The sequence below is a fragment of the Melospiza melodia genome, chromosome 4 (assembly GCF_035770615.1).
Source record: "Melospiza melodia melodia isolate bMelMel2 chromosome 4, bMelMel2.pri, whole genome shotgun sequence".
Lineage (NCBI taxonomy): Eukaryota > Metazoa > Chordata > Aves > Passeriformes > Passerellidae > Melospiza > Melospiza melodia.
In genome coordinates this window covers 77,356,766-77,381,825 of record NC_086197.1, presented here as the reverse complement: position 1 = coordinate 77,381,825, position 25,060 = coordinate 77,356,766, and the positions used below count along the sequence as shown (strand labels likewise).

Below are 25,060 nucleotides of genomic sequence, written 5' to 3'. Positions count from 1 at the left end.
TCATTTTAGGGGAACACAAGCTTCACTTTATTCCAGCATTGATTGGCCCTTTCCTGGAAGTGACCTTGATCCCTCAGCCAGACCTGAGGAATGTAATGATTCCTATTTTCCATGACATGATGGACTGGGAGCAGAGGCGAAGCGGCAACTTCAAACAGGTACTTTGTGTGAAGCTCTTTATAGAACAGCACTGAATATAAAGCACTTCATAGAGGCCTGGCAGACTTGAACCTGGAGTTCCATTGGTGGTTCAGGGTGGAGAAGGTACCCACAAGGGCTTTCCCTTTTTTCTCTTTGCAGGGCTGGTAAGATTCACCTGTTAATACTATTATGTTAGTTATGTGAGATGTTAATACTATCATGTTACTTATGTGAGATGAGGAAAAAAATCCATGGCCTGATGAAGTGAAGAACAAAACTGGAGCTGTTTTTAACAAGATTGCTGTGGTGGATTTTCACCTCTGCTTTACAGTGGTACAGACTGCTGGTTAGATAGGATTCAACCAGCTTCCCTCTTGGTTACTATGGAAAAAGACCAGATGTTCTTCAGTAAAGATCCAAGAATTCTTGTTGCTCAAACATATTCTTAATGGGCTAGGAAGGAACTACCAAGAATGCCATCTGCTCCCTCAGCTCCCACTCAGTTCTTTCAGACTGCCTCAAACCATTCTCAGTGCCCTCCTTCCTGCTGCTTCAAATTGAAGGAAAGTAGAAGTATTTTAATTACTCCCAGGCAATCATAATGCTTAGGGTGGGAGTTGCATCTAAAGCACAAACCAAACTATTGAAAACAAGAGTAGTGCAGGTGATGTGAGTAGGTAGCTTTTCAATGTCAATATATAAGCTTATTGTTAAAAATCACCACAGAAATGTTAACAAGTAGTGAGAAGGAAGAAAATCCACTTGTTCTGCTACTGTCTTTTAAGTTTGGTTTCAAGTGTAAGTTGTAATAGATTTATTCTGTAATAAAATAATTACAATAGCTTGGTTTCTCCCCTAGACTTGGGGTTGTTAATATATTACTGATAAGAAGGAGGTTTGAAATATAAATACACAGTGTACCATCAGCTCTATATTTTTTATAATCAATGCACTTAAAAACATGCATTGAAGGAATCATTAGCACTGGATTTTCTTAACCACCAAGTTTCCTTGATAGCTAATATGTAAGTCCAGGAAATTTGCTTTCTAATGAAATACTGGCAGGTAAGAGTGTTGGGAGAGTCTGAGCTCCCAAGTGTTCTGAATAGTGCAGACATTTATGTATATTAAATTATAAAGAATGGGGTGCAGGTAGGAAAAGATGATATTCTTACTTCAGCCTAAGAAAATATCTTGTGCTTACAGCCTTGCAATGAGAATTCAGGCAATTTATTTGGGCTGTGTGCTTTTCCTCTGACTCCATAAATAGATAGCTGCCTTAGCAGCAGCAAATGCTACTCAGCCTGTAGTTTTAAAGTCACGTTGCTCAATTTAAATTAGCTCCCTCCCTCCAAAAAAAAACTCAAAAAACCACCACCACAAAAAAAAAAAAGAAAGCCCTACAAACCTCGGGAATTATAACAGCTTCAAAGAGATGAAGTGACTTATCACATGATTGACCAATAATTCTAAAATATGCATTTAGCAAAGTCTCTTACATAAAACCAGATCTTCCCTCCGTTTTCTCTAATCTCATTAAAGGAAAAAGAAGCTGTTTACACCACACTTATATGTTGCAGGTGGAAGCAAAGCTGATTGACAAACTGGACAGCCTCATGTCAGAAGGTAAAGGTGATGAAACATACCGAGAGCTCTTCAACAGTATGTGAGTAATATGTTCATCTTATCATTCCTTGAGTTCAGTTGGTTGTATCACAGGCTAATGTCATTGTAGAAATGTAATGCTTAAACCAGTTGGGATGCTCATTTTTTCTTTTTCTTTTTTTATTTCCTTAAAATCTGAAGAATAAAATGTTTCATGGTGTTGCATAGCATCTGTAAAGTCTGGCAGTACTTGCATACAGCTATAATTGGGAAAGGCTAAATCTGTTATATCACAGAACATTCTCTTTCTCTACCTACTAATTTTAAAATCAGAAAAGCAAGAAATGCTTCATAATTGCATAGGGTGCAGGTAGAGCTCAGATGGAGCATTTGAAAACAAGGCATGACAATTCAACAAAGCATTTAATAAGTGATTTTCTATTGCTACTTGTAGTCCTCTGAGTAATGTCACTTGTTGATTTCTTGTTTGATGTAAGCAATTGTATTTATTCTGATAAGATTATTTCTTTCTAATTTTTTTGATAAATTACTGGCTAAGCTTTTAGTGCTTTTTAATAAATGACATGTCACTTAAATTTAATAGGAACAACTAATGATAATGCTGAAGTCCCTAAAGTTGTGCATAAATTGTTTCACTGACTGAAATAAATGACTGTCACAGAGTACAGATGCAAAATAACTAACAGGGCTCTGTCTCTCTCGTTCCTCAGAGCTCAATTCCACCAAAGTGAAAGATTTCACATATTTCTGATGTGTTTATTTCAGTAGGAGATGTATTGTTCATCTTCAGGATTCCAAGATGCTGTGTTTTCTTCAGTAATACTAAAAACATGACTTTTTTTCCCCTGTTTGTATTGTTTCTTAATAATTCTTTCTTCCTTAAGTATTGTTTTTGGCTCTCTTGTCTTTGGTTAAAGAACAAGAGTCAGGTCTTGGTGTCTGAAAATAGCAAACACTTCATAATCTGTAATTGTACCGAGTTTAAAAAAGAGTTTTTAAATATTTATCATGTACAGAAGCAAAGGTGAAAATTAGGCAGAATAGTATGGAATTGAATGAATAATAGTGAACAGCAGTACAGTATGCTTAAGCAGAACTTTCCTGTAATTATTCATGACATTTTCCCAATCTGAGTAAAGAAAATAAAGGGTAAGATATTTTCAATATTTTAGTAATACAGTATTCTAACTGTAAAATTAAGTCATTTAAGGAAAAGCTCTAATTATAAAATGAAGCTTATGTAAAATACATCAGTGTGCCTATCCCTGAAATAACTTAAAATTCTATAAGAAAGCTTACTGGTATCAAATACAATTCCTAATTCTTTATGATTTTGAGTTAGATTTCAACTGGAGAATGTTAAACATGATTCAGTGAAAAACGCTGACAGCTTTTTATAAATCTAAATGCTGAAAACATAGTCATGGTAATTTAAATTGCAAAATGTCTCACAGCATCAGTATACTTGTGGTTTCTATCATGGTATAACAGAAGTTAAAACTAAACTCTGTGAAATTTCAAAGTGCTCAAGTTCACTCCCAGCTAATGAAAAAGGTAGTATTTATGATTATTTTTTTTTTTTTTTACTTTGATTGTCTGTATGCATTACCAGCTCTCAAGAGGAGAGCCGGTAGAAGATACTAATGATCTGAAATGGAGAATGTCATATTGTTCTAGGGCATGTGAAGACAAATTATGAAAATCAGATGGACAGTTTGGGGAGTTGACTGCAAGAGACAGGGTTGGTTGGTTAGCCCGAGATTCTGGGGTTTCTTTATTTCTTCCATTTAAGCTAAGCAATATTAAGGTGTCTTTACACAGTGCACGAAAACAGAGTTGTCTAGGCTGAAGTGGCAGAGATGTAGCAGGTACCCAAAAGCTGGAATAGTAATACAGTTTTGCAGCAAGCTGTGGTTTCGTAGTCTTCAATGAAAGAAAATACTACAATGTTACCTGATCTTTCTGAAGATTAGGCGTGGTTACTTTTGATAGGTATCACTGGGAACCAAGGGGATGCACACACCTACAGCCTGGGAATTGCAGTGGGTGGGAGACTTTCAGGTTTTGTCATGCTGTTTATTTTGCCTGATTTGGAAAATGAATTTAAATCTCTTAACTCCCCCATTAACTGCTTTTTTTTTTTTTCCCAGAGACAATCACTGCATTTTTCCTTTGAACATCTATTTTCAAGGATAAATTATAAGCATCTCTGGAGATAGATAAGATATGTGCTTAGAATTTGTTGCCTACAATGGAATTATCTATATCAAATAAAAAGAGAAAGTAGGGGGAAGGTGACTGCTGTTTGTTTTGAATCAATGTCTTTCTAGGGACTTGAATGTGACCATTCACTGATTAGCTCCTGATGTCATTTGAAGGAAATGCAAAGCATGAAGTAGTGAACATTTTGTTATAATGAGAAACTAGATGTTGCAATTGCTATCCATGAAAGCTGTTCTGATCTACATTTACACTGTAATACTGCAATTGAATTCCTGAATTTATTAGTACAGGGAAAAGAATGATTTTGCTTTATTTTTGGTGGTTAAAATAAAATCCTCAGAAGTAGGTCTTTCTTCTGAATCAGATGGATGCTGGCAGTTTATTACTTCTGCAGCTGTATTTCAGTTTGGCCTAAGACAGGGCATTTCAGATTTGGAAGTTAGGTGGCCCCATTGAAGCACAAAACCTGGGCTAATGGGTTCTGCTTGGGGGCCTGGCAGTGAGGCTTCTCTTTGAAGATATTGTAGCTGACATTCAGCTGAGCAGGGACTTATAACTGAGTTCTGCCAGTTTCTGGATGATTTTTTGAACCATGAATCTATTGTATAAAAAGTGATGGCTGCTACCTTTCTTCTGCTGTCTTCAGTCATCTTAATTTCTTCTCCAAATGCATGACTGAATTCATCACTGCCCAGTCCATTAGAATCTGTCTGGAGTGAGTCTTTTGAGAGCCTTTATGACTCGTTCAGAGAACCTCTGGCTATAGTGAAGTCTTTGAACTCTAAAAGACGCATCCAGATGTTTTAAAGCACCTCTAGGATTAGCTGCCTGTGTGCTAAAAGTCTGAATAATGCATACAAAATCCATTTACTACATGATTGAGTTAGCCTGAACATTGTTCTAAGCCTGCTGTTTGTCCCTGGAGAACTCTGGTCCTCTGGATCACTATTCTTTTACTCCTGGGGTACCCAAGATTAAAAATAATTAAATATACCTCCTTTTCCCTCCACCAAACAAAACAAAGCAAACCATAATTGTTCAGGTGAGTTCAGGTGTTAGGCTATATTAGCATGCATAGACAGAAACATTTTTATAGTTTCCCTTTGTTGTTTAACCCCCTTAGTGCTTTGTACAAATAGCCAAGCATCTCAGCTATGCTTTGGGATCTGTAAGAACAGGGATTCAGTTCTATCTAGATTTAGGCAGAATGGATGTGAGTAGCTTTTTCATTCTGAGTTTGTTCTGTGCATTGTGCTGGAAATCTGTGAGGGGCGGGGAAAGGGAGGAATGCATCAGAAGGCAAGTCTTTCATTTTTTCAACTGACCACATTGATGTCAGTTTGTATAAGTACTCTGAATGTACCAACTCAACTCATTATTACAAATTGTGTGTTTATAAGGAACGTGCCAATGCAATTTTAAAGAAAATGTATAAGTCAAAGGCAGATAAGAACAATCTGTTTTGAAAGAGAAGTCATGCTTCTGTTGTTTTTCTAGAGGATCTAGAGGAGCTATCAGTAATTATTTTGTTGAATCTAGGTTGAAGTGTTCCTTTTTAACATAGGGTTAAAACACAGTAGAAATGAAAAATCCCTGTGGTAATCAAGATTCAATAACATGACAGGATCTACTCTTATTTCTTACTAGACACAAAAGCTTCTATTAGAAGGAGCATAAGGGGTTCAAAAATTAATTAAGGTATTCTGTATGGAAAACAGAGGCGCCAGCTTAATGCTTCAGCATTTCCTGGTTAAGGATGGCCTTATCATCTGCCTGCTAGCAATGAAAAAGAGTCAGCCTCTGATTGTGAGGGAAAGACATCTGACTGCTTCCTTAAGAGAAGAAGTGAGTTTAAGATTCATATAAGAGTGCAGGATGAAGATCAGTATTTGCTCCTCGGTTCCAGCAGAGCACAGCTTCATTTAGGTCAAATTTGCTTGGAGAATTGCATCTGTGCCATCCCTGAGGCTGTGAGGAGCAGAGCTGGAGTGTACAGCTAGTGCAGTTGGCATGTAGGAGTTCCTGAGCGCTGTTACAGGTCTGAGGTTGGGATGTAGGAGGTTTTTGGGACTGAGCATGCTCAGGGTGGATGAAGGTCAGTGGAGCTGACAGACAGAAGGTTCAGAGGTGCTCTAAAAGCTCTAAGGATATGAATGTGGGAATTTTCAGATCCTTCTAAATAAACCATAACTGAGTTGATTTTCAGGGAGTCTGCTAAAATATCTCCATGGACATGTCATCCACCCGAGCTCCTGCACCAAAGTATAAAAGCAACACAGCTCTGTAGATAAATATTTCCTTGCTCACTCTTATAGAGAAAATGTGGAAATTCATGCCTAAATGATAAATATTTGATAAACTTAAGCAATGAAAAACAGAGGCCTGTAGCAGAATTATATAAAGAACAATAATAATAAAGAGAATTATATTGTACAGTTTTACTGACATTTTGAAATCTTTTCACTTCAATGCATGGTATGCATTTACATTGGCACAACAGTTTTTAACAAAATAATCTTATGACACTTTAAGGTACTGGAATTGTACATGTACAGTATAGTGTGTTCTCAGAAAGAAACATTAAGTGAAGTGGGGGAATCATCTTGTTCAAATCCCTACTCTATTCTTAAATATCATGCTTACTGAAATATTAGAGAAGAGAGGAGAGAAAGAAAAATCTTTTTAAAAAATTTAGAAGGTATATTAAGCTGATGAATATTCTTTTCTAAGAACACTTTTAAATTCCTCATTTTCTGACATATCAGCATGAAGTGAATATAAAAATTTTATGGAAGAATTGTGTTTTAGTCTTTGGGATATGAATATGTTCTGAAAATTAGGTATTTGACATATTTTTAACCTGATGCAGCTAATATAAAAATCATTTGTTTTGTCAATGCTTCCTGGACTAGAATTCCACTTTTTGGTCCTTATCCTAGGTAAGACATTGTTTGCAAATTGCACTTCTTGGGAGGGTGTTTGTGAAAAAAAAAAATCTAACTATCAGAGATGTTGCTAAGGTATTAAGGTAGTGGTAAAAGCAGAGAGGTTGTCATAGTGACAGTTAAAAATAAACAGTGACATTTTTCTGGCGTGTTTTTTTCCAGTCTGCTGAAGAAAATTGAGCGGGAAACATGGAGGGAAAGTGGTGTTTCATTAATTGCCACTGTGACTCGCCTCATGGAGAGGCTCCTGGACTACAGGTGAGTGGTTATCACAGTTTAGAGGTAGGGTTGTCGTCTTTGAAATATTAGGAAACAAATACAGTTATCTTGCTCAATGCTGACTGCACATGGATGCGTGGATAGAGCAGCTGTAAGTGCTCAGGATCTCTGACAGCAGCTGCTTAGCCAACAGGAAAATGCAACTGGCAGGATGAAAACAACCAAGGAGGCTCCCCGTGGTGCAAAAAATCCAGTGGTGGGCTTGAGTTTGCTGTCAGGCAATGTAGTAACTTCTGGCAGCAGGTTGGTGACTCAAGTCTGTCTGAAGACACAGAGCTCAGTACTAATCATCTGACAGTTGTTTTACACAATATGTAAAATTCTTATTACTGTGTCAATCATGCTTAGTTGTGGTGTCAGCTGGCACAGTAAGTGTGTACACAAAGACATGATCTCTGGATGAACACCTCACATCTGACTCTACCATGTGATCAAAGGAGAGGGAAATGAGAGGCAGGTACTCTCTCTTTCAGGAGTGCAAGACTAAAAGCAATTTTCCCAGTCAATTATGAGCCTGTGTAGAGGCTTCACGTTTCAGCTCAGTCCTCCTTATTGCCACCAACTATAGCACTGTCCAGAGCTTAATTGTAAGGTTTTCTCCCTCATTCTGTAGGGACACATGGTGAGACCTAGTACTGCACTTGCTGTCATCACTGATAGCTTGGAAAGAAAGCTATTTCATCAACAAAGAGACCCAACTCTTAATTTCTAGAAGTATGGCACTGCTATTTCTCTTCAGGGACCAGCTGGATTACAATCTCTAGGACTCCCAGTCTTTCAAAGCAGTGGTGTGCTGTTAGTTATGAGAGTATTTGGGAAAATTGTTTGGCTCATGTATGCAAGAATGTTTTAAAGTCATGTTAAATTTCTATTACTGATTATGTGGTGATGCCTGCCTGTTATTCTTTTACTTCAGCATGGTTATACTGGCTACTTTTTTTCCCTATGTGATAAAAACGGTCACATAATAATGACAGAGCCAAAAAGAAAACACTGACTTTCTTGACAATTGAGGTATTCAATGTACTATAAAAGGAGGCATGAAATCTCTTAGCTACTTGGGTCAGCTGTTCAGCTAAATGCAATCCTTTCAGTCAGCTTGCCAAGTGAAATGTGTCTGTTTTCTGAGGTGTCCTTCACTGTAAGAGGATAAACTTTTGACTTTCATTACTTTCTGCTCTAGGGACTGCATGAAAATGGGAGAAGTGGATGGCAAAAAGATTGGCTGCACCGTTAGCCTTTTGGTTTGTATGATACTTTCTCTTTCCCTTTTCGATTTCAGTTGAACAAATGCACATTGGAATAGGATATACTTTGCTTCTTGTTGCAATTTGAGTAGAATTTGACAGAGTAACACTACACTTATGATCACTGATTATTTTTTCCAGGCTGAGATTGGTGCAGTAGGGAGATAGTCTTCCTTGGCATTTCCTAGCTTGGTTCTGAAAGGTCTCCAAAACTGCATTATTCAGTTTTAAGTCTCTTCCTACTGGATAAACTTCACCAAAGTACTTTCCAAGTTTAATTAGTCTCTGAGTTTGTACAAACAAACACGCCTTTCCTCCTCTTCCAAACCAAACAAACCCTACATGATTTCTCTTGTTTCTTTTCTTCCAATAACTGATGCAAGTTGGTTAATATAGCATATAGTATGGGATATCTTGTGAAAACTGAAGGCTGACTATTCTCTCCCTAGTAAAAGAGACAGAAATGCTGCTCAAGACCTCCTGTTGTCATGCTATCTTTATTACCACAAACCAACAGTGCTAAACCATAGTATGAAAAAGATGTCATTTTTGTTTACAAGATGCATTTTGATTCTAGGCCAATTCCCACTGACAAGTTTGTTGACTTCTGTTAACCTTGGAAAGTTTCCATTTTCATGGTGAATTTTTTGAAAAGCTGTATTTTTAGCCAGAGGGGAAAAAAACAAAATAAGCTGACTTGTAATTCTGCATTTTTGACGTCAGTGAAACAATTTGGGATCACTTCTAAGTAGCAGTCATACATAAGAGAACAAAGGATTTCTTCAGTAGAAAAATAGTGCTCTAAATAAGGATGATATTTACTATGAAGCCATAAAGCAGCTGGCTTGCTGTCAAAATATCTTGCATGATCTGAATTCTTTAAAGTACCTGGATTATTTTCATCCCTAAGGAGGTTTTAATCTATTATTAGCAAAGTGTCCAAGATTTGTATGAAAAGAAAATGAAAATATTTTAAAATCTAAAATCACCATATTACTTTTTAAGAGGATTTTCAATGACTCATATGGGCTAAGGTGGATTTCATACCCTAATCATTTTCAAAGAAATTTTTAATACTCTTGCACAACAGAGAGACAATGAATGCTAAATTTTCTCAAATCAGTTTAAAAATATTTTCTCTATAAAGTTGTTATTTTTTATGTTTTCATAGTGTTCCTCCCACCTTTTTCCTTGATAATAACTCAATTTAGGAAACAGTGGCACAGAATATGAATACTGTACACTAGAAGAAAAACTGCATCGTTTAAAATAGCGATTTAAATAATAAAACAGAAATTGTTGATTGCTAATGAGAACCAGTGCTTAGACTTTTCTAGCCTATAAATTTTTATTAACCAAAGCAGATTATCTTGAACATGGGTATGTCTAGCAGGAGGACTTAAGCTGCATGACCATTGTGAATGTGGCAGTACTTGTGAACAGCACTATAGGCTTGCACTCCTCTTCCTGTAACTTTTTCATACCTTGCTTTAGGGCTTGTAAACAGATAAAGAAGGTTTTGAACTAAGATTTATGATATTGTAGTCCATATTTTATCCATGTAACAACAAATAGCAGGTTTATGTTCAGAAATGTAATCTATGCATATATTTCTAGAAGATTATATTTGAAGTCTTTTATTTGCAACCAGTATCATAAATTTATTAGCTACTACATTTTATTACAAAATTCAATTTTATTTCAGAATTTTTACAAGACTGAACTGAACAAGGAAGAGATGTATATTCGCTATATTCACAAGCTCTATGACCTACATCTGAAAGCACAAAACTTCACAGGTAACTGAATACAAACTAGAAAAAGATATTTAGGACTGGTCTGTGGTTTGCAGTCTTTCACAAGCCTGTAAGCTGTATCCTCAGTGCAGAACATAGCAACCCAGGCAACAGCTGAGTTTCCTTGCCTAATTGATGTCTCAAAATACTGCTTTTTTCAGCCCCACGGCACTATTATTTGCTGAGCCATGGTGAATGTAAATTACTTCTGTTGATACCCACTAGCAATAAATGTGTGATACGGTCATTTTTCACCCAAAAGGAGTAAAGTTTGGAAGAAGTTTTTATGAGTTCATTCAGTGGTATCTGAGCCTATACATTTTTTTGTCATGCTCCTGGCTGTCTGTTTGGTGAAGTGTTTCAACACAGCTGTGTTTCAGAACCTCATTTTTGGTTTAAAAAAAGAAATAAAAGAAAGACCCATATAACTTACTCATAATGAGGTAGATATCCTAAAACCTATGACAAGTACTGCAATTTCATGATGTCTTTCTAAATCTTCACATACCACATTTGCAGTACTATTGTCCAAGATTTCTCTAATTTTGTGCCAAGGATGTTATTTTTTACATGAAGAAATAAGAAAATATTGTGCATGGCTGTTGTTTATACAGCTAAACACACATTTCATTTGGGGAAATATTTGCCATCAGTGAGTGCTGGAGGAGATAAAATCAGTGTCCTTTTAAATCACACTATCTTTGCCATAATATTTTACTGACCTTGTAATACCTCCAGCTTTTCCCCAGTCTTTGCAATTGCATATGTTCAAAATTTCTAGATTTTGAATTTTCTTACAAGCAGGTTAGTTGGCTGGGAGTCTCCAGTAAACAGCTTACAGGTACCTGGTGTCACAGCAACTTTCCTTATGCTTTTCTGCTGTCCATAAGAAAGATTGTTCACTTGTAATTTCCACACTCCCTTTGCAGTTCATGCATTTAAATGTGGACTAGATAGCAGGATCTGTTAAGGAGAGATTTTAGTTTCCTCATGTGACCTGGCAATAGTGAGTCACAAGAGAATTTTGATTCTCTTGTGAGAAGTAAGAAGTCTCTTTGCCACAGCTGGCTTTTGTATAAAGCTATTATTTTGCATAGTAGATCTTAGTAACTCTTTGAGCAGTATTGAGTTTCTTTTTTGCACTGGGTACTATTATGTGTCCAGTTTATCTTCAACTGTGATATGAACCTAATTTTTTTAGGCAATTGGATGGCAATTGTTTTGCCATCCATTCTGATTTTAAACAGTATTTTGCTCAAAATTTTTTTCCAGGACTTTGTTATATTTCCCATGTGGTTGTTTTTCATCTGTGTGATTTTTGCATTCTTTGCTGTGGTAGATTTCGCTGCTTCCTTTTTTAAAAATTTATTATTATTTTAAATTTTTTTTTGCTGTAAGAGCCTTAATAAGACTTTTCTCACTCCCATAATTAGAAAACAGACTTTTGTAGTCCATTGCCTTGCCTTATGAGAGACAATTCAGATTTTTGTAAATCAGCTGGTCTAGAGAATTTGGAATTAGGAAAATAAGCTTGATACTTCAGCAGCATTCCTACATGTTGCAGCACTAGTTTGCTAATGGCATTGTTTCATCCTAGGGATGAAATGGTTTTTCTCTCATTTCCATAGTATGATTTACTGGACTTTTTCTAAAAATGCTCTGTTAAAAAAAAAGTAATTTTTACACAAAACATTATTTCAAATCTTTCTTTACACAGCACTCAGTTGCAGCTATAAATATACCACTCTTTAGGCTGAATCACATAAATGCACTGATTCCTCCTGAGAACTGTAATGAGACTTTTTACCTATCCACCTTAGAAAAATCTAGTGTTTTGAATATTTCCTGTATAAATTGAATTTTCCACATCATGAGTCAACCCTATTTATCTCTCCTTAGTGCTTTGATGCAAGTCAGTAGTTACAGTCCTCTCCCTGAGGTATCAGTATTTTATTTGTTGTGTTGGCCGCTGCCAGACATGCTGGGTGGAGGAAACCTTCAGACTTGTAATCCAGTATGGTCATTCTTATTTTAGAAACCTTCTGTATAAATTTATTATAATTTAAGAAAACTACATTGTTAGAGCAGACAAAATTTTGTTAAGGACTTAGATGCCAAGTTTAGAAAGGAAAGGTCACAGTGAGCTATCCTGAGCAGCTACTTGTGTTCTGCTATCTTTTGCTTCCTTATGATTTTGAATAATTTATTATCAGCTTCATGGATTTTTAAAATTGTCATATAGATGTGCTTCATGTCTTGAGTACAAAAATGTAGCTTGAAGCTATGACAAAGGTGGTTACCAGTCAAGCAGCCTGAGAGCCGCTGAGTGTGATGCAGAATTAAGGTTGTCTGTGGAACTCACGCTGGTTTTCCTCGCATGGGTGTACCACAGCACAGCACCAGTTTGCACCACACTTAGCATTTTGCAATACTGGGGTTCAAGGCACTCTCTCACACAATTATCTCCTGCAGTGATGTTTTTTCCTCCACAGGTTCTCAGTTGGACGTGTAGAGGAACACTACTGCTAGAAAAAATCCTGTAAAATTTGGCTTAAATCGCCTTGTCTTATGGGAGCTCATATGGCAGAGGCAGAAGTAGGATATGGCTGTCTGGGGCAAACTTAGCTTAGCACAAAAAGAACTTTAGTACTTTATTGTTATTTTTTTTTTATGTACAACCTATAAAATCTGCAATAAAATAAGTCAGTAGGGAACTTCTTTCTCCAATGAAGTCATCTCCAGAACATGGCCCATCTTTGTGCTGACTCACTCATGCAAAGTGGTCCTGTGAGTGGCAACATAAACTGTGAATATTAGCTTGGAAATCAATAATACATATACTCAGTTAGCCAAATTGAATTGTTGTAGCCAGTAGTAATTCTGGTGTTTTGTAATTTGCTGAAATCTGACTTTCCAATAAAAAGATAAATTTTATATTATATTAGTGTACTGTTTCTGAGGAATCCCTGAAATCAATGTAAAAAAAATAATAATTTTTATATTCCCAGATAATTTATACTGATTAATATAAAGATTACTACACACTTCTCTGAGTAGAGACTGACAACCAGTTTGATTCCTGCCGAACGAAAAACTAAATAAAATTTTAAAAATTAAAAAGAGAAAAATATTACACTTCTAAATTTCTTGTTATGGCCAGCTGGTAAGGCTCAGCTATCAGGAATTTATTTCTCTATGGAAGGAGTGGATTCTATTAAGCACACATCTGCCTCCCTGTTTTCCTCCCAGCCCTCTCTTTTGGACTGTGTCCACAGTCTTGTTGTCTTTCCTCTTTCACTACTGATGTTCCTCATCCTCCAGTCCTTGTTCCCTTTTTCAGACAGCAGAGTTATTGAGGGTTTCTCCTTAGCATTAGGGAAGACTGGGGCTATGCAGGAAATGCTTACTTAATTTCTGTCTCCTTTGTATTTTGAGACTCCAGAAGAAGTGCCCCAGTGACTCTAAATAGTGTATGAAAATTTTAAGCTATTTTTATTATAGCTGTCATAGTAACTCTGTCCAAAAAAATACCAATACTATCTGGCTAATACTCAAAATAAATCAATTACCCATTAGAAAGGTGCCTCTCAAGAAAAGCACTCACATCTCTGTGTACTTTGTTTGTGTGTTTAATGTGTTTGGAGTTGGTGAGTGCCGTGCTGTGGTTTGTCTTGCAGAGGCTGCCTACACTCTCCTGCTGTACGACGAGCTGCTGGAGTGGTCAGACCGGCCGCTCAGGGAGTTTCTCAACTACCCCATGCAGACAGAGTGGCAGCGCAAGGAGTGTCTCCATCTGACCATCATTCAAAACTTCGATAGGGGAAAGGTAAAATAGTCCTGTTTCACTGAGTGCATCTGGGAAGGGCAGTTTATTCATTTTAGGATGTTAGTTCCAGGGTTGCACTCTTTTCTTGTATTGAGGCGAAGTGTTTGTCCTTGCTTGATTTAGCAGTTACTTACTGATGCAGTACATTTTGTTTAATTCTGTGTTTGCATCCTAGAAATCCCCCACTTACATATAAGAATAATTTTCATGTGCATAGCAGTTGGCTTTGTAACTGTCAAATCACTTTATAAAAGGTGGTATCATTTTCCCCCATTTTAAAGGTGGTGAAAGTGAGCCTTATAAAGCTAATGAAATTCACTAAGTGACCAAGTGAGGATTGTAAAGGCTATGTTTACACCTTACAATGCCATGTTGTATCTCTTAAAAACTAAAAATGAATTTGTTTGAGGGAATCACAGTTCGTTGTCATTACTGCAAATGCCTATTCTGAATTAAGCAAGTGTAATTATCCTGTAGTCTAAAATTTTATATCCACATAGTGCTCTGATTCATCTTACTGACAAATATGCAATGCATTACAATTTTGTGTAGCTAGTGTAAAATTCATGTAAGCCTAAAACAAGTAATCAAATGGATGTTGATCATCATGTTTTTCAAACAATGCTGTAATTATTTAGTTTAACTTACATGGTGCAATGAAGTACTGTACAACCTAAAAAAATTAGGGTAGATGTATTAAAAGTACAATTTTAAAATGTAAAAATCATACTGTGTTGAATCCATCTCATGTAGCGTCAAAATAGTCATCCATCACTCTCGCAATGACTTACATTTTGTGCAGAGTGCAGAAAGAATAATTAATTAAATAAGTCTCTAAATACATTTTTAATTCTTCAAATAATTCATGAGTATTACTCAGAAGCTATCAGCATGTTTAGGGGACAGTGGGTTCAAATATTTTCATTAGCAACAAGGCTTAGTATATATAGAACAGACCACTAATACATCACAAATTGTCAAACAGTTGCTTTGAATTACTGAGCACCTTTTATTTGCTTGCAGTGTTGGGAAAATGGCATTATCTTATGCAGGAAAATTGCAGAACAATATGAGAGCTACTATGACTACAGAAACCTCAGCAAGATGAGGGTAATGTACTTGAACACTTTTCATCAATCATGAATCCAAATGCTTTTTAATTTAGGTTATAAAATATTGCTGAGGAAATTAAATTTACCACAGAATGGTTCTTAGGTTTGGTTTGCACTCTTATTTTTTACTCTGAGGCATCTTTTCTACAGTAAGGATTATAAAAAAGGAGTGTGAGCTTTTTGAAGAAAAATTAGAAAATCCTATCTTCATAGAGCAGTTTGGGTTGGAAGCCTTAAAGATGATCTAGTTCCAGCCCCCCTGCTTGACACCTTCCACCAGACCAGGTTGCTTTATTTTATTATAAAATTAATGTTCTTAAAATATTTGTACCTGTACAGCATCCTTTTTGTGTGCATGCTTATGCAGAAAAATAACAATACAAACTTAGTTTCATTAGTTTCCTACAGTTTATCCATGAAATGTGCTGTGTGCAGTCCTTCACTAGGAGCAGCAGCATGACTTTGCAGTTGTAATTGCAAGCAAAGCCACAGGCAATGCACACATTTTTTTTTTAATTTACTGTTTAAAAATATGATCTGTTTAATAATAGATAGTAAAAATGAATGTTTCTTGGTACAGTCTCGTTGTTGTTTCTTTCATTTTAGAACTCTAAACATTGTTTCTCATTTATTCAGATAGTATTTTTTAAAAATTATTGAGTCTTCTTTTCTTACCTCCTTCTGATGGATTCAATTTTGTATTACAACATGCCTTTTAAACTCCCTGTATATATAGGATACTTGCTGCTAGGACTGACTGAAGTCCCTTTAATTCAGAGCTGCTTAACAACATTATGCAAAATTATGCAAGTGGCAGGACTCTCTGTTATCTGCTTATTCCATATATAATTTGATATGTCAATGGCAGAATCCTATAAGCAAAAGCAAATTGACTATCGTCATGTGAATAAAATGATTAGTTTATGCATGTTTAATTAATTGTACTGAATGTGTTTTGTGTTTGAAATATTCTTTTGCTGTATCTGTGCCACCAATGTTAATCCAAAAATGGAGTTGTGGGGATTTCTCATAGCAGTATAATTAGGCAGCTATTGATATCATATGCATACTAAATAGCTGTCTGTGATACCTGAAATAGGGCTAAGACTGTTTGTCTTTTTCCACAGTATTGAAAACTTCGCTGAAAATATCATCAGAGAAAGGGAACTTGGGTATTAAGTTCCCCTTGTGTCAGTGTTATGATTGAAATAAAAACCAGATGTATTGATGAAACATTATGCTAATTGCTATTGGGACATTTTAAAGGAGCTCATATTTGATGCTTAAATCATTGGAATCTGGTGTGATTTGGACACAATTGCCTTGAATATGTAAATTAGACTTTGCTGATTTAACTGACCACATTACTGCCATGTGTTTGGGTGATTAGCAGATTACTGGGTCATATGTTTCAAACTGTCTTTCTATTTTACCCCTTTAATGTTAGTACTTCATATTTTAAAGGATTTATTTTTTAATTCTTGGAAACCTTCAGGTGATCCCTAAGAGGTATAATTACTTAATCTGATGCATTCAGAAACTTCTGGGTGTCCTAGTTGTTGCTCAGAGATATATTGCAATTCCATTACTCCAGAGGTGAAAGACATTCCCTTTTGTGATAATTTATGGTAAAAATACACTTTCAAAAAAGACTAATTGCATTTCTTCCCAATCGCACACAGATGATGGAAGCATCTCTGTATGACAAAATTATGGATCAACAGCGCTTGGAGCCAGAATTTTTCAGAGTTGGTTTCTATGGGAAAAAGTTCCCATTCTTCTTGAGGGTAAGTCAAATGAAAATAAACAGAATGGAGTAATGCTGTCATTCACAATCACTTTCACTGTGTTAAAATTTGTTCATACCATGTGCAAGTACTTATCCTGTGAGAAATTCTTTACCTTCATGTTTCATGGTTAAGAAAAGTTCCCGACTAATGAAAAGCCAAATTCTAGGCTTCTAGAGTCACACAGAAACACAATATTCACATTTCTATTGGGAACCATGCACCTACACTGTTCCACAGACCAGTGGTTCATGGTAGTTTGTTCCCTTTCTCCTGTTCTGTCCCTGCTGGAAGGTACTCAGGCAAAGTCTGTCAGAAGTAGTATCCATTGGTGGTGGGATAATCAGCAATTTAGCATTTAAGCAATTAGCAATTTAAGCAATTACCAAGTTCCTTTTTGTAAAAATGACTTATAAATTCTATATGCTGAATTTAATTGATTATTAATGTACTAAAACTGACAAATAAAAAGGTTAATAATCTTGATCATTAATCCGGAATTCTGAAGTTACTGAAGTGCCCTTGAAAATGTTAGTGGTGTTTACACTGTCCCCTCTTCCACAGTCTGCAGTAGTTTAGCTGCATTGACTGTCACCTTGGGAAGAGAACAGAATTTGTCTTATTCATGGAGCAGCTGCAATCATAATCCAAGTTCCTCTTCCTGTGGTAATTAAAATAAATGATGAAGGAGCCTCCCATGTGGTGGAGGCCTAAAATGCCTGATTAGTCTTTACCTTAGTGGTGGGGAAAATGACTGTTTCTAACTGGCAAGTATAGCATGAAGCTCTGCCTTTTAAAATAATGCTCAAAAAGAGTCTGATGGAAAGATACTTCTTGAGATTACCTAATATTCATCTGAATATAACTTCTATATAAACCAGTTTGAAAATACTAATCCGAAAGACTTTAACTGATAGAGTAAAAGTAATGGAAAGAGTTGCACAACAGTGCAGCAGAGACTTTCAAACCTTAAGTCTTTCACTGCTTATGCATCCTCTTATGAATTTTTCAAGTTAAACATACACAGCACGTATTTATGCTTGCAACACCAACAAGGACAGACATAATACATTTGATTTAAATTTTTTATGGCAAAGCAGTTTCTAAATCTGAATGTATTTGCTGTAGAAGAAATAAAGACTAAACTTCATAATAAAGCTATCGCATTTTAATTCGTAGTTGAACAATAATATGGTTACAGGGGTTTTTTTGTAGCAATTCCCATGAAAGTCTCGGTTCTCAGAATTCAATGCCAGGAGCATCCTTTTACTTTGTGTTGTAAAAACTGGATCATTTTAATTTTCCAAGCTGATAATTAATCAACATTTACAGGGTAAGGCAAGTTGAATGCCTTTATAATTTTCTTATGCAATGTTTTTCTTCAGAATTATATAACATCAGAACAAAGTTTCTTAGTTCCTTATGGAATTGACTTCGAACCCATTTCATTGTCTTAAATATTTGTTGGGTTATATTTCTGTTACATATTTTATACAGTCTGATATATCACATTAATTGCATTCTTTGATCCACTAAGAAAAATATTTCCCTTTAGATTTTTATTAAATTTTGAAGTGTAATTATTACATTTTTCCAGACTTTTGAATAAAACATAACTTATGTGATAAAACGTCCTTCTTCTAAGTAACCTGTTCTTTCTGTATTCCTTATTTTTGGCCTTTTGTTTCTTTTCTTTTTCCCGTCTTTAAATGATGCAAAAGTTGCCTGGAAAATCAATATTTAAGTGCGTGTTGGATCCCACTTATTTTCATGCAACTTGGTCTTGCTTTTTGTTTTCTTATTCCTCTCAGAATAAGGAATTTGTTTGCCGAGGACATGACTATGAAAGGCTGGAGGCCTTCCAGCAGCGAATGTTGAATGAGTTCCCACATGCCATTGCTATGCAACATGCTAATCAGCCAGATGAGACCATCTTTCAGGCAGAAGCACAGTGTATCCACATAATCACAAAGCCATACTCTGCACTTACATTTTCTATGCTTGTAAAAAATGTAGGTACACCTATAGCCAATTTCAATCACACGGTGCCTCCACTGAAATAAATGGCAGGTGAGAATTTCCCTGCATTTTGTCCCAGTTCACTCTATGTTGAGAAGTTCCTTGTGTAATTTTGGTTCTATTTAAGAATTCCTTGACATGTTATTGACATTATTTGTTTAGCTAAAAATACCTACAGAGCTATCACCACTGTGATAATGGTGTAGCAGTTCAAGGTACAGTAATTTAACTTCTTACAATACAACATTATTTTAGCATAGCATGACATATTATATAAGAATATATTTAACTAAATCCCTTTATGTACTATTCCTTGTAAGTAGCTCTATTTCAAAAATAAAGATGAAATTTTCAACAAAACAGTACAAAGAAATCTCAATCAAAAAATCTCTCTGGTTCCTTTCCCAAACCATTAACAGTATAAAAGCATTTTATGAGGCACGCTTTTTAAAGAATTTTTCTTCTGTAATGCTTCAGGAGTCAATATGCTTTGCTAATTTGAATAAAGTGGGATAGCCTTAACTCCTTACACATAGATTTGCAGATTTATGCAGTGACACCAATTCCAGAAAACCAGGAAGTTTTGCAGAGAGATGGCATTCCTGATAATATCAAGAGCTTTTACAAAGTAAATCACATCTGGCGATTCCGATATGACAGACCATTTCACAAAGGGACCAAGGACAAGGAAAACGAATTCAAGGTAAAGTATCATGCCCTTTCCTGATCTAGTGGACCTATGGATTTGTTTGTAACATCAACAAAAGCTGCCTTATTGAAAAATCATCTGCATTTGCATTATTCAGCTGAGTGTGGTACATCAAATTCTCTAGAGGAGATGGTATCTCAGGTTTGAGTATTTCCCTTCGTATTTTTAATAAAATAGTATCAAAAATATATGGGAGATGCAGAGGTTTTGCTGTAAATGTGAATAAAATTGAAAAAATTACCTTTTTTTTGCATCGTTTTGTATAGAAGGCAGAACTGGACAGAGCAGTCTCAGAAAAGTTTCTCAGGCAGATGGGAAAACATTAAGGATGTAGTCTGGGGTATGGATAGGATTGCCTAAAGCTATCTCTCTCTAGAGCAAGGGAGAGGCAGTTTAGACTGAACTGCAGCATCATGACCTCTTCCTGTGATATCAAGACTAAAAACTACCTCTGAACTTAGAGGAAATGCAATGTCTCAGGGAAATGCAATAGTACCTTCCCTAATAGGTAAATCACTTCTGTTCCTTCTACTAAAAATGTCACAGTGAAAATTCATCTTTTGGTGTAATTTTAATTCTTACCCACTAGAAGAACATCCTGATGCTGAATATGTTCTGGTATTCAGTCTGACAAAAAGAGTTATCCCATAATAATTTTGTTATAAATTTAGAAGAAAAAACTGTAAGGATAATAAATTAGCTAAATTGAGTCACTGTTGTCTTCTGATGTATGTTTGAGCTTTGTTTTAACTGTACAGCTTACATATATTTTTTCTGTGAGCACTATCCTCTGTGTTGATTTGTCATTTGACAAACCTCTGGCACAAAATGTTTACCAGTATGATATTTGAGTCTCCCATCAGCTATGCATTCTGGAATCTTGAATAGGGCTTCTCAAAGGAAACCTAATCATGCTCTCTGATCTGTAAGTTATTCTGCTTCAGAACTCTTGTTCTTCTCAGATGTTCGATCAGAAAAGAAATATTAAAATACCAATGCAGTTGTGGGTGACTTTTGGGGATTTGTGGACAATATATAATAAAGTTTAAGAGTGAAAAATGAGCAGAAATTATTGCTTAGTAGTAGGACCTAGAAAGTAAGAAAAAAGCAAGTGTCATTGACTTATTCTACATTTCAGTAGAATTTGGATGTTAGTTTATACATTATGTTATACATTTTTTTAATGTATACTGTTACTTTAGTGAAGGTGTTCATAAAGGAAACTGGTAATAATTAAGGAAGATACAAAGTCAAATAGGGAAGTAAATTGCTTTTGTATATTTCAGAGTCTATGGGTAGAGAGAACCACACTGATCTTGGTGCAGAGTTTACCTGGAATATCTCGTTGGTTTGAAGTAGAAAAACGTGAAGTGGTGAGTATGAGACTCATGTCAATACATATTGTGGCTTGGTTTACTTCCTTAATCATATGTTGGTCAATGAACTGCTTTAAGATTTATTATACATATGTAATTTCTTTGACCAAGTTCTCAAGGTGGCTACAACAAAATTATTTACAAAGTATATTCAGTTGTCTGCTTTCTCTTGTCTTGAAAAGTATTTTTAAGAACTACCCTTAGGATTCATTTAAACAGCTGAGGAAAAAGAAGTTGAGAACAATAATGGACACCCAAAGGCAACATTTAATGTCAGTAAATTACTTAAAACTCAGCAAATGTACCGGTCTGTTATTGACACACTGGAATTTCCTCTTCCTTCCTTGTTCTATTACTTAAAAAATCCTTAAATAGATTCTAGATATATTTGGAGGAGGGCTCCTCCTATAAAGATCTCTAAATAACTGGTCAATTGCTGAGCCCTGGACTATACATAGCATCTGTAACTTTCTTCCTTCTTGTCAAAGCTAGTCTTAGAATAATCCCATTAAATATAAGGATACCATAGTACCATCGATTTTCTCTAAAACTCTGCTGTGTTTTAATTTTATAGTAGCAGGAAAATGTCACCATCTTGATATTCTCCTATAGAAAACCAAAGGTGGAGTTTAGTAAAATCAAAATGTATGTGACATGAAAAATTTTGTTAGCTGAGTCCTGCTCAGTCTTTACTAGGTTAATATGACCACTGATATCAAGACCTCCAGTTTACTAGCATTTTACCCTTACAGTCACCATTTACAAAAGTAAACTGCAAGAACTTCTCCTGGGCATGTATGAGGTCATGACTCAGATTTACACTTGTGTATTTTGGTAAATTATGGGCAGCTGCAAGCCTGTACTCTTCCCAACACTCAGCATTTGGTTTTTCTGGCAGTTCACACTACCTGTTGAAAGAACTTCCCCACCCTTGAGAGTTGAGGGGCACATCCTGCTCAAGGCTGCCTTTGACTGTAACTTGATCATTATTTTAGCTCAAAGCTTGCATTCAAATTCCTGATCCATAAAGTCTCATTGGTAACTTCACTTTGGATGAGGAAACTAACTCACCAATACTTCAGCTCTGCTCTCTACCTTTAAAGTGATTAAGCTCCCTGACCCCAAGCCTCTTTTAGGTAATTACCAAGGAAGGTCTAATCGTGAATTCTAAGAGTTCCACCACTGGCTGAAAGTATGTTAATGTTTTGCAGCAAGGGCTGGGTCATCTCTCAAGGACAGATAATGAATCTACAAAAGAGTGACAGTTGATTATTTTGATCATTGATTGCATGATAAAATCAAATCTCTCCCCCAGCTGAGAAGTACTTTGTCTCTCAAGCTACTCTACGACATGGAATAATATTGTTTTATGTTAAGAAATCAAAAATTACCTGCAATATATTTCATCTTTCAACTGAAGATTAAGTTGTTTGCAATGCTTCTCACTCATGTTTCAGGTGGAAATGAGCCCCCTTGAGAATGCTATTGAAGTTTTAGAAAATAAAAACCAGCAGTTAAGAACACTGATTAGTCAGTGTCAAACTCGACAGATGCAGAACATTAACCCTCTCACAATGTGTCTAAATGGGGTCATTGATGCAGCAGTTAATGGTGGAGTTGCTAGATACCAAGAGGTAAGCAATTTACTTTCTGTTTATTAAAAATCCTATTTCTTTCCCTGTACAGATGCAGCTCCTCTGTATGAATTAAGGACAGAAAGTGCTGTATGAATAATTGTTGTAATTATACCTATATTGCACTTTTGGGTTAGGTAATGTTAAGTGACGTGGTTTATTGAAATAACCATTTTGCAGTAGATAGTACCATAAACTTACTCCAGAGATGACTCAATTCACAATTAACCCTGCATTCTTCAGTGATTTTTTTTGAAATTTTCAATTAACCAGTCAATTGTAGGTAAAGTATTATAATACACTGCTTTTCTAGCTTAGGAGTTACTTCTGGCCAACTAACAAATTTTATTTTTTTGTGCTGACCTTCTAGTTTTTATATGCATGTATATTTATATATGTATATATTTTTTATTTTATATATATATACACACACACATACACATAAATTCTCAACAAGAAGTTCATTATCTTAAAGAATCATAATTTTCTTGATCTTTCTTTTATCTCTTTTCCAAGTTTTAAGAAAAGCTATTTTGGGGGGAGGGGGGAAATGCATTTAAAAAAATAAATACAATTTAGAAATGTCTAGCACTGGATTTGTTTCTAACAGTTGTTCCTCATTATTATAATTTCTGAATCACAATAGGAAAGCCTTAAATGTTTGGGATGCTGTATTTATACAAAATTCAGTGGAATTATGACACTTCAGTAAAAAGAAAGAGTTACTGGTTTTTTTGCAGCCCAACTTGATATTTCTCTTTCTCCAAATAGTCTTATGAGATATTTGGGTCGGCTGGTTTTTCCCTTGAAAATGTCAATTTGAATAGCATTCTGTCCACTTGTCTCAAAGGCTGAGGGATTCAGTGTTCACTCAACAGTGTTAAATTTGGTAAAACTGCATCTTAATTAAACTACAAGAAATTGAGTCCAGCAAAGTGTTAGAATCTGTCATCAAAACTGCAGTGTTATGAAAATTGTGAGACCAAAGCAAAGCAATAACATTTTTTATGTTTCCTAACTGCCTTTAAACAACAACAAAACTGTTTAGCATAGTGAAGCACGATGAAGGGAGTCCCTGGAGAAATACAGTCATGTCAGAACTATGTCTGGTTTGAATTAGCAGTGTCAGAGCTAGCTCAGTGTCTGCACAGCTTCCATTCCTCACAAGCATATCAAAGGTTCTAGCTTGCTCCTCATTATTGTCCTTGGCTGTAATTCTTGATCTCTTAGACAGTGTTCATGTTTCGATTCCCTTCTGCCCTCTGTCTCTCACTGTATTGAAATAGGACTTCTCAGCAGTTTGTTTTGTAAACATCAAAACTGTTAGCAATAATTGTGAGGCTTTTTTTCTCTTCCATTTCTCTCCAATTCTTCTCATTGCATGTCCATTTTTCAGTCTTTATATGTCTACCTGTTGTTTTGCCAGTTCTATCTTCTACCTTTCTTGCTGTCCTGTTTTCTGTAAATGCTTTTCCATTTCACCTGCTTTTCCCTTCTGCGCTGTACAAAGCTCAAAGTTCAGTCACTCTTGGAGCATTTGGTCTCAAGGAAAGAGTGACCATGTCTTTACCATTATCTTCCTTCCCTTAAGGCAACTTCCAGCTTTTAAAAAGTGTCTTTTGACTATCTGCTGCCTTCTTGATTCTGTCTTCCTTCTTCCCTCTTTTTCCTCTTTAAATGAGTTCCTGTATTTTTTTTTTTCTTTTCTGATGAGGAAGAAGCTTCATATTTCAGCACCTTCATATTTCAAATGTTGAACCTATCCATTCACTAGTGGCTACATTTTTTTGCCAATGGTCTCCACCAATGACTATATGATTAATTACTTATTTAACACGTATTATCAATTATTGCAGTTCAAAGGAACTTAGAAAGCATTTGAAAATGTTATCAAGAGACTTGTTTTCAAAAAAAAGAAATAAAAGTGGTGTGTTTTTACTCACTTTGTTTTACTTTGTAATTTTATTGTGCTTAGGCGTTCTTTGTCAAAGAATACATCTTGAACCATCCAGAAGATGGAGAGAAGATCACACGCTTAAGAGAACTTACACTTGAGCAGGTAAAGTGGGGAAAAGACTGACGTGATGGCCTGTTCAGCTGTTCTACAAAAAATGTCTCCAAATAAAATAAATAATATCAGAGGTTATTAATTGCCCTGTTGTCTTCAATGTTTTCTGAGTTAGATTCCAAGAAGAGAGTAACTTTCTATACAAGCAGGTTTCTGGGCCATGCTAATATACTTTCCCTAGTCCTTTCCATTATCAACTTAATAATTTCAAACTGGTTTGTGTAAAATAAAGGTTGAGTGAGAGGCCTGTCTTGTCATGCTCATATACAAAT

At 35.7% G+C, this 25,060-nt stretch overlaps 1 protein-coding gene across 4 annotated transcripts in view; it reads left to right on the top strand.

Annotated features, from left to right (window-relative positions):
* DOCK4 (dedicator of cytokinesis 4) overlaps positions 1 to 25,060 on the top strand; it is a 223,059-nt gene that overhangs the window by 181,469 nt on the left and 16,530 nt on the right. For 2 of the 4 annotated variants that reach the window (XM_063155266.1, XM_063155264.1), the window contains 14 exons: positions 10 to 158; positions 1,722 to 1,807; positions 6,903 to 6,929; positions 7,098 to 7,193; positions 8,398 to 8,458; positions 10,167 to 10,260; positions 13,935 to 14,083; positions 15,107 to 15,193; positions 16,878 to 16,982; positions 18,794 to 18,935; positions 19,538 to 19,704; positions 20,997 to 21,083; positions 22,544 to 22,720; positions 24,696 to 24,779. In XM_063155266.1, coding sequence (XP_063011336.1) covers positions 10 to 158; positions 1,722 to 1,807; positions 6,903 to 6,929; positions 7,098 to 7,193; positions 8,398 to 8,458; positions 10,167 to 10,260; positions 13,935 to 14,083; positions 15,107 to 15,193; positions 16,878 to 16,982; positions 18,794 to 18,935; positions 19,538 to 19,704; positions 20,997 to 21,083; positions 22,544 to 22,720; positions 24,696 to 24,779 — 1,511 coding nt within the window. The remainder of the gene's footprint in view (positions 1 to 9; positions 159 to 1,721; positions 1,808 to 6,902; positions 6,930 to 7,097; positions 7,194 to 8,397; positions 8,459 to 10,166; positions 10,261 to 13,934; positions 14,084 to 15,106; positions 15,194 to 16,877; positions 16,983 to 18,793; positions 18,936 to 19,537; positions 19,705 to 20,996; positions 21,084 to 22,543; positions 22,721 to 24,695; positions 24,780 to 25,060) is intronic. The other 2 variants (XM_063155267.1, XM_063155265.1) reach the window with 1 other exon arrangement.